Source organism: Medicago sativa, chromosome 6 (genome assembly GCF_051527215.1).
Source record: "Medicago sativa cultivar Bolivia chromosome 6, Bolivia_mono, whole genome shotgun sequence".
NCBI classification, from domain to species: Eukaryota; Viridiplantae; Streptophyta; class Magnoliopsida; order Fabales; family Fabaceae; genus Medicago; species Medicago sativa.
This window is the reverse complement of record NC_140754.1, coordinates 18,293,532-18,303,772: the sequence shown is the minus strand read 5'-3', so window position 1 is coordinate 18,303,772 and position 10,241 is coordinate 18,293,532. Positions and strand designations below refer to the sequence as shown.

The 10,241-nt window shown below is 34.9% G+C and overlaps 2 protein-coding genes across 2 annotated transcripts; one reads left to right on the top strand and one right to left on the bottom strand.

The window, feature by feature from the left end:
* Nucleotides 1–664: 664 nt before the first annotated feature.
* On the top strand, nucleotides 665–1,880 carry LOC146913395 (F-box/kelch-repeat protein At3g23880-like). The gene has a single exon (XM_085720923.1). It carries the CDS (start codon nucleotides 665–667, stop codon nucleotides 1,787–1,789), a length of 1,125 nt encoding a protein of 374 aa, XP_085577049.1. The 3' UTR covers nucleotides 1,790–1,880.
* Nucleotides 1,881–6,432: 4,552 nt separating this feature from the next.
* LOC146913394 (SWI/SNF complex component SNF12 homolog) lies at nucleotides 6,433–9,970 on the bottom strand. Its single transcript, XM_085716561.1, has 3 exons — nucleotides 9,656–9,970; nucleotides 7,835–9,547; nucleotides 6,433–6,981 (listed from the first exon to the last, which is right to left on the bottom strand). The coding sequence occupies exons 2-3, from the start codon at nucleotides 9,430–9,432 to the stop codon at nucleotides 6,909–6,911; spliced, it is 1,671 nt and encodes a 556-aa protein (XP_085572687.1). The 5' UTR covers nucleotides 9,433–9,547; nucleotides 9,656–9,970; the 3' UTR covers nucleotides 6,433–6,908.
* Between the last annotated feature and the right edge of the window lie 271 nt (nucleotides 9,971–10,241).

Here is a 10,241-nt window from a genome sequence, read left to right as displayed (position 1 = left end):
GTTATAGGTTATATTATCTTGTAACAACTTTTATTCCATATTATTAACAATTTTTTCTTGTATCAACTTTTATTCCATATTATTAACAATTTTTCCTTGTAACAACTTTTATTACTCCTTCTAACAACCCTATTACTAATCCATTATTCCATTATGTTGTTATCGATTACATCGTCATTGTTTCGTTACTTTATTAACCTTATTTAATTAAGTTTAAGGGTAAAACAGTAAAATAATTTTAAAATCTCTCCCCTCCCCTTGTGAACCAAACACACTTTTAATTAAAATATCTCCCTGCCCTTCCTCTCCGTTAAAATTTCTTCTCTCCCCTCCCCTCCCCTCCTAATTCTCGAACAAAACAGACCCTAAATGATAAAGTAAAAAAAAAACCAAACATATATATAATCATATCGTGTTTGTTATATTTTTTTAATATTTAAATTTATTCTTATCTATTTGTTACATGTATCGAAAATTGAGGGTATTTTTCGAAAGAAAAAATCTAACCGAGCTGAGAAGGTGTTTTTATAGTATATAGTATAGATACAACAATATCGCTATATATTGTTTTTTGTGGTTAGATACTTGAACCTCGTGGAACAATCAAGCTAGACTTCAAATTGCATCGTAGAATTAACCAAAACTCAAAATTAGCCTCATCAACATGACACAACCACAAACCTTCATCTGTGAGGATATTGCAATTGAAATATTCTTACGGCTTCCATTGAAATCCCTTATTCGATTCAAATGCTTGTCCAAGTATTTTGAATCCTTAATCTCAAATCAAACTTTTGTGAAATACCACCTTCAAATGTCACAAAAAAATACTAACCTATTAATCAAATTTACTGATTGCCTTAAATCTTTTTCTTTATTCAATGATGATATATCATTATCCACAATTGTTAAAGACTTTGATTTTGGTTCCAGATTGAAATCAAAGTATAAGGTTGTTGGTTCTTGTAACGGTTTGGTTTGTTTGATCAAGCGTCCTGGTACAAAATATTTAGTTTGTTTATGGAACCCTTCAACCAAGTCACTCTCCTATAAAGCAAGTCTTTTAGTTCATTCTCAGTCATGGTCATGGGGTTGCCCCCTTTATGATATGTTTGGGTTTGGTTACGATAGCTTATCGGACACTTACAAGGTGGTAGTTGTGAATTTCAAAACTTCTAACAATGATTCATTAAAATCTGAGGTAAATGTTTACAACAAACGTGACAATTGTTGGAGAAATATTCAAAATTTCCCCGGTTTTGGTATTTTGACAAGAAATCCTGGAATGTATTTAAATGGTACTCTTAATTGGTTTGCAACTTCAAATTTTGATTGTGATTGGAAGATTCCTGTTTATATTGTTTCACTTGATCTAGGTAAAGAAACATATAAACAATTGTCTCTGCCTTCTTGTTTTGATCAAGCCCACCGTGTTGGTCGTTGGCGAGCTAAGCCAAGTCTTGGGATTTTGAAAGATCGTTTATGTTTCTCTTATGACGATGTCGAAAGAACTCAATTTTTTTTATGGCAGATGAATGAGTATGAGGTTGAAAGTTCTTGGACTCAATTGTTGAAACTTAGTTATCAAGCTCTTCGAATTGACGAAGAATGTATTTTACCACCATTAAGCACTTCTAAAAATGATTATTTGCTCCTTATTGAATCGGTGGAAGGAAGAATGCAAGCAACAACTTTGTATAACCAAGAAGACAATTCTGAAACTCCCATGACCATGAATAATCTTTGGATCTATACCAAGGATTATTTACCAAGTTTAGTTGCACCATAGTAAAATTAGTTTTTTAATTGTTAGCCTGGACTTGGAGGTAAGTTATAGGTTTACTTTTTTAGAATCATTTATGTTCTTCGGAGAAATTATCATGTTTGATTTTTTATTTGGTCAAGTATTTTATATTCTACTAGTGAAAAGACGGGCACATATTCAATCTGCTTAAACAAAAGATGGTCACGTAATTTTTGTTGATATCTTTTTTGGCATTGTTTTTCTTGTGGACTTTATCATTGTTGATACCTGATTTTGTTTAAACAAAAAAAAAATTAAAAAGATGGTTGCAATAGTTATAATATCAAACATGTAAGTCTTTGGAACCATAGCAGGAAAAAATATAAGATCAATTCAAAATATTTGAGCTGCAACATAAAGGTTTTGATGTTTCAGCGGTCACTGCGACTAAAGTTGCATTAGTTGTATTAGACCTCGACCCTCCTAAAACTCAAAGATCTCGATGCGACCATAATTTAAAACCTTCGTTCTAGTGTTTTTTGTCAAGAAGTTATTCTGGTTTACATGGAGTTCGATGTCGTAATCCAAATGGGAAGGTTCGCCAACAATGGAATGCTGTACACTACATTCTCTTAGAAAACAGCCATGTGAGATTATTGCATCCACAATCTACAAGAGAAACTCAAACTTGGTAATCAAGACATCTAATGAAATTAAGTGTTAAGGTCGAACTTCGAAGATAGATGATCATAGACATACCCTTTTATTTATCAATCTCTATTGCCGGTAAGAATCTTAGAGATATGAAAATGGAAGTCTTGGGATCCTAAAATTTGAACGTTTGGTTGTGCAAGAGTAGCATAGAACAAATATTATTGGTTTCAAGATACCGATGATTTGCTATTAATAGAAATGTATCATAGTCAATATCTTGATCCTACCTCTTCAATAAGATCATGTTAGCATCATAAAGTGATTTTATTGTTCTAATGTCTTCCTAATAATCTCCAATAGATGTTTCAAATAACCAAAATAATTGATTTCCAAAGGTGGATTTATTTTAAGGCTGTGGAGACACAATCAAAATACTCGGGACTTCCCTCCTTTGTTGGAAGGTCGAAGCAACTTGTGTTTGATTTTGTTTAGGATCAAGTTTGGAAGAAATTGGAAGTATGGAAGGAGAAATTGAGAGGAGAATTGGCTTATGTTGCAAAATGGGTACAAAATTTGGACTTCAACTCCACCTCTCACACAGAACTTAGCTTGCTATATCATCCTTTGAAGACATGCAAATTACTTAGCTTCCTATATCATCCTCCTCCCATAAAATAGATCTTTACAGTTAAAAGTGTATATCACTCCATTAGGCAGTGGTATGAAGCTTCGACTTCTCGTATTTCTCTTCAGCTCCTGATCTCAAGTTTGAACAAAGCTTTGGAACATTCAAACCATCCCTAAACATGTACACTTGGTATGGAGAATAGTTGAGTAATGCAATGTAGTTAATTTTTTTTTTTAATAGAGTTTGTTTATTATAAGAGTTTGTTGAGGTCAAGAATAGTTGTTGGAAAATTCAAGGCTGGTGGAATGATGGGAATGAAATATGTATATGTACTCTGATTTATGTTTGATATATAACTTAGAAATTAATCAGAACTTAGAAATTAACCAAAGAGAATTATTCTGTTTTATTCTATCTGCTGCATGCCAAATGCTAGTTTTGAGAGTCATAATGAATTGTGTTTTGAATTTGATGATACTTTTGTTATAATAATGATATTTAGTTAGAAATAACTTAAAAGAATTAAAATTTTGCATGTTACAGCCTGATGGTAGTTGTTGGATAACTTAAAGCAAACAACTTTTAGTGTAATGTGTTTGCATATATTTGAAACTTGAAAGAATTTAGTCAAAATTTTCTGATGATATTTAGTCGAAATTTTGTATGCCGTAATACTCGGTGACTATTTGTATGCCACTTCTTGAGGAATATGGCTCCAACAAGGAACTTCATGCATATTTGAAATAGCTCTAACTCTAAGGGCCTAGAAAATAACAGAAGTTGAAGGTGATTCTACAAATATGTTGAGAGGAAGCTTTTATTGTTGGATTGTAGTGTTTGTAACATCTTCTTATTTATAAAAGTGGAGATTCTGTCATTGTCCGTAGATGTAGACAGTGTTGGTTGAAACATTGGTCGTGTTGTGTTTTGTTTTTCTCTGATTTTTCTGTCTTTCTACCTAAACAGTTTATGTGGTTACACCAGTCTTAGTTTGAGAATATGTGATACTTGATTGATATCAACTTCTTCTTATGTTGACATGTTTCTCAAGTTTTTTATTCCTATCTATTTCCTCAGGAAAGCTTTGATCGAGCAAAAAGGTCTCCGGAGCCCGTTTTTCTCACAACAGGAGATATTGATATTGACATGATACAGAATTCTAAATACTTTCAAGCTCTTCTCAAGCCATCTAAAGAAAAAGATTGCAATCAATTTGTAAGAAACTTAGATTGCAAACAATGGTTTTCACAAAAGATTTGGATTCCTTTGATGTAGCATGATAGGAAGTGGTGCAAGCTATGTTAACATCCATGTATAGGAAAAGCAGCTTGAGGAATAGTAATGGTTCCAAAAGTTTTTTCAACTTGAAAAATAACAGCTCTGAGGACTGCACAATTATTGGAAGGCCTCAATCACATCCCATCCATACAAAGGGTCCTGGTGTCTCGTCCGTTTTTGAAGTTGAAGGAGAAGAAAGAGCTTGTCGAAACACTTTTTCGACAAAACGTGCACACACGGAAAATAATACCCCTTATTCTACCTTTAGGCAAGGAGGAAGTTAATCCCGATGTTGCTGGCAACGGCTTTGTTACTGCCAGAGCAAAGTTGGTATAATTATTTTACCTTATTCGTCAAATTTCTCTCTGCCTCTCCTTTTTGTTGACGACTATGGCAAATTTGGATGGGATTATTTCCTGTTTTTACCTATTAGCATTTTCATTTTATTCTATTGATTTTGGTGCATATATTGCACCTGTCTCACTACAATGCAAAAACAATTCTGTTTTTAACTATTAGAAATGTTGATGGCTAGTCTTATTTGGGCAGGAGATGGAAGTAAATCAAAAGCGAGGGGTAATGGGTTCACCCAATGTGCCTGTCTCACCACAATGCGACAACAATCCTGTTAACAGGCTATACGGTGGGAGATCATATGGTGTTTCACGACAAGGCGTCTGTGGTAATTTTGTCCACCCTATTAAATCCAATGGGAGCAATATTGGAAATATGACTTCCCGAATAGCTGGCAACAAGGGCGATGATTCTTTAGACGAGTCTTCAAAGAAATGGTCAGTTCTGAGATCAAAGTATTATTCTTTTCTGGTTTTTTCTTGGTTTCTGTTGATTTACATTACTTTTACTTGGTGACTAAGTTTTTTTTAGGTTATTCAGGATCAGACATGAAAAACGTAGTGAAGGATACTTCCATGAGTCCCCCGAGATAGGCAATAAATCAAGTAGGAATTGCGAACTAGAAAAACCGGGAGGTAAAACCAGTAACTCTTCAGGTATGGAAAAGGATGCATGCAGAACACACAAATTTCAAAAAAAATTCTCAGGTTGATTACCACTTTTAAAATGTTTTCTTCACTTTGTGTAGGACTTTAAGAATTCCCTGCAAGACATAAGGCCTTCTGTTTCACCTAATGAATTTGGCACTTATGAGCAATGGAACAAACAATTTGGAAGCTTAGCAATTTAGAGGAATATGTTCTCATTGTAAAGGAGACAACATACCATATCAAGTAGTCACCATGATGGTAGCAATAGCACTGTATACATAACAGAACATTTGGATGGTATTGCATGCATTGATATATGATATAAGTTGTATTGAGAAAAAAAGGTTAACAAAGTCTTGAATCAGAAAATGTTCCAAAGCATGATGAATGAAAAGTCGTAGCGCAGCACAAGATGCATGATAAATGAAGCACGGATACGGACACGAACACCAGACATGACACGGACACTGACACACCGACACTGCTAATAATTTAAGAAAATCACATAATTCAGTGTAATTACGTGTCGGTGTCGGACACGTGAGACACACCTAATCCGAGGACTGTTTGTTCTTCAATTTACTGAAAATAATTGTAAACATAGACTTGAATCGAAATTTAGGTGGACACTCCAGTGCAGCACAAAGTTGGGATGTATCAGTACATAAATGGACCGAAAGATGAGGTCCTTTATGTAAAATAGAATAGCATAAAAATTATATTCTAATATTTTTTTTGGTATGGAAATGAACCATTTATCAATTATTCATAAAATAAATTAAAAGTGATTTTAAATTGTGGAGTCATGCATGAAGAGTATGTTTGGTTGTTTAGTTAAAAACAAGTAAAAAAAAAGTCTACAATACGTTGAAAATTCTATAGCCATTTGCTACAAATTTTAGTACTGCAGACAGAACTTTTATAAATTTAGTCTAACTACTAAATTTTTTTTGGAGGGAAAGTATACTGAATTTGAATATATTGTTTATTAAAAATGCAGACAGAACTTTTATATAATAGATCAAGACATTTTATAGTTCAAGGTTTTGATGGTGCATAGGTAGTTTTGAGTGTCCTTTGGCTATCTAAGCATATCTGCATTTTTGTAGCTGAATTAAAGTGCATTGAAAAAAGAAGCTCAAATTTATATGATGTATTATTTTCATAACATTACTACATACTTCAACAGATCACAGATTGATTGTAACACAATCATGGCATACAGCACAAGTTTTTCTCTTCACCTGTGTTGCGTCACAAACAAGACAACCCAAGATATTGTACACAAATTAATCCTTCCTAATACAAATTTTTCATGATGTCAAAATAACCAAAGAATCCACCATTGTGGACTACTACAACAACTACAGAAACATGAAACTATGATGCTACCATCTTTCTCCTAACAATCTGATAAATTATCAGCACAGCAACTAGTTGCAGTGCTCGCAGGATCCATATGCTATGGAGCAGTATTCACAAATACGGCATGGAAGATGGAAAACTAGCTTACTTAAGAATTCCCTTGATTTATATTGAAATGCATAGCATAAAAGGATGAATGATTTCAGAATAAGGAGCACTAGGACTTCTCTAGGTATCACGTGCTTCCTGGAGCATCACTTCCTGCAGCGGGTTTGCGATTCAAGTATCGAATAACAGCATCTTCAACCCTGCTCATGTTGTCAAACAATATATGAATTTCAGTGAATGATAATTGATATAGTTAATACTTAATAGTAAAATGTATCCATAAAACATAGAAAATACAGACACGTTGATTCTAGTCTTATTTTAACTGGATTGTGCACAAAAGAAGAAAAAAACCATGCATTTTAAAACATTTGAAATGAAATCCTATCATACCATGGTCATACAGGGTTGCCAGTTGCAGATCTTAGAAAATGATGGTTTATTAATCCTTCCTAATACTTTGTGCCAAAATCATGATTTGTTCAAATTATGCTATGCTATAACAGCATAGTACGCTATTTGACAACATTGTGTTGCGCCATATGAGATGAAAATAGGCGCATAAATCCAACAGTCCAACTAACATATATACTAAGTTTATATATAAATCCTCAACAACTAAGACAATATATGGAAGGGGACTTCTTTTTTGAAATGGGGAAGGGACTATTAATCACAGAAGTATAATGACAATTCTAAATTGAGTAGTGATATTTGTACAACTCTTTGGTACAACTTTTATGACAATTTTGGTTTTCTCTCCTATGATTGGTCAAAAATAATAGAGAGAGAAAAAGAAAGAGAAAATAAGAAGATAATGTGAGTATGAGAGAGAAAGTTGTCAAAAAGTTGTTAAAAAAGGTTGTACAAATATCATTTCTCTTCTAAATTATATCTGATTCGAGTCAATCACAATCAACTCCGGCAGACGATGGTGAATTAATTTGCAATCAAAAATGGTAGCAAATAAAGGAGACAAGCAAAAAACAAAATATAAAATAAAATAAAACAATGGAGGACAGAAAATGAGCAGCGATAGTGCTCAAAGCTTACCATGGTTGGTTGAAAAAATCTGCTCGACGCTCTTTTTCAGCACTGCGACTAGGTTCTCCAGCTGCAGCTTTCAGATCCCTGCTTTGAGATTCAATCAAGGCATTAATAAATTCTACTGGAGATTGACTGAAACCAAGAAAGAATGCCCGCCTCCTACGATGCTCGTGGATTTTTCTAATGATTCCACATATCGCTTCATCACATGTTTCAATCTCTTTGTTCTTCTCGACATTTGCCAATAGTGCAGACAACTCCCTTTGAATAGGAAAAGGAATATCAACCATTGCATCGTAACAAGCACTCCCAGCTGGACTATTTCCCGATAGTTTGATCTGATGCTCCAGAACTATAGGTGGTGGAGGGAACAAATGTGGCGATATTTTCTGCGAAACTGTTGTGAACTTCACCTTTTCTTCCCCAAATACTTTCTGAAGAGGCTGATCACAGTGAAAAAAAGAAGGGTCGTTAGGGTTCTGTAGTTTCCTAGCCTTCACATAGTGCCATATCGCAGCAATAATTCTTGGACGAGTATCAACGTCGATAGCAAGAACTTCCGTCAATGCTGGTGAAAGCTTAAACTTCTCAGGTGCATAATTCATATAAAACTGTATATTCACCGAAAACTCTTTATCCCCTTTCCTCTTCACTTCAAAACCTTCTTGAGGAGCAGGTGATCGATAACTATCCCACACAATAGTGTTGTTCTCGGGATATAGCCTCGGATCCAAAGTAATGATTACTTTTTTAAAGAAAGCCGAGAACTTTGGATACATCGGTGACGACTTCTGAACTACTCCCGGCTGATCAGGGTCAACGCCATCTTCCAATACCCTCCCAACTATCTTCAGAGTCCACGTCGGAGGCTCGGCATTTGGCTTCTTAGGTATCGTGCGAATTTGGTTTGCAAAAGTGTTAAATACATAAATACGAAGAGTTTTCTGAATACAAGGCGGATTTTTCAGCGCTTCCTGAATATCAACCTTCTTTCTAGAAAGTGCAGCATCCACACGAGACTCAAACTCGAGAAGCTGTGTATAAAGAGCAGATTCCGGCAAAATAGCAGCCACCCTTTCCTGCATTGGTTTCTCAGGAAGCTTCTGCTTCTTCCTCCGTGCAGCAGCAGGCGTTAGTTCCATCGGTCTCAACGGCGAGAAATTATTCTGAGGCGAAAATCCAACCGGCCTCATAGGTGGTTTCAAAGGACCACGTTTCGCACTACCGCTCCCAGGCGTAGACATCGACGACGACGAAACTCCTAAATTCCCTAAACCACCAACCTGATTCTGATTAAGACTCAACCCTTGAGCTTGCAAATGAGCTTGAAGCTGAGCATGAGCTACTGCTGCAGCTTGTGCATGAGCCTGAGCTTGAGCCTGAGCCTTATTTTGTGCTTGAACTATAGCATGAGCTTGCGACTGTGGAAACTGCCCTTGAAAACCAGCAGCCATTTGAGCTTGGGCTTGAGCCTGGGCCTGGGCTTGGGCTTGTGAAAAAACAGGGTTTGTAGACATAGAATTAGAGGGCATTCCAGCATTACCAAAGGATGATGAAGAAGCACCAATGCCTTTAGAAGGGTTGTTATTATTGTTCACAGACATCACTATCCAAATCTAATCAACAAAAGGGTCAAAACCCTAAAATTCAAATCTTCAAGACCCAGATGAAAAAATCTTAACTTTATGCAATATAATCAATCATAGACCAAAAGGGTACCTAAATCATAACAAAATTCAAGTGTGAAAACTACTTCGTACAAATTCTGTTACCAAAATGGAAAGAACGAAAATCACTGATTTTGATTCTAAATCAAGTAATGTTTACCTCGATCTGGATTCAGGAAGATCCACTGATTGAAGAAGAAGCCATGAAGAAGTGAAAAATGTGATTTTTTTTGTGTGAATCAGGGTTTGGTGATGAAGAGAGAGAAACAAAGGGGTAAGATGAATTGGGGTTTGAAGAGTGAAAATTGAGAAGAGAAAGTGGTGAATTGAGGAAATTGAAGAGAGAGAGTGAAGATTTAGAGAGAGAAAGAGATGAATTTGGAGGAAGATGAAGATGAAGATGGTGAAGCTTTAGCTAGGGTTTGGAAAAGGGGTCAAAGTTTTGAGTCAGTGTGTGAAGCGTTTAGTTCTGAATGGTTTGGTTTTGAAACGGTGTCGTTTTTAGTTCTGACAAGTTATGAATGTTCTAACCAAATCCAAATGTAATAAAATGTGTTTTTTTTTTTTTGACACAAAATGTGTTTTATTATTACTTAAAATAAAATAAAAATAAAAACATGTTTCAAAACATTGGGTTAATTAGGGTCTCATGGATATTAATTGAAAAGTTTTGTTTGTCAAATTGTTTAGTTATTAGAAATTCATCTTAAAATTGTACCAAAAAAAAAAAATCTTAGGGAAACAAC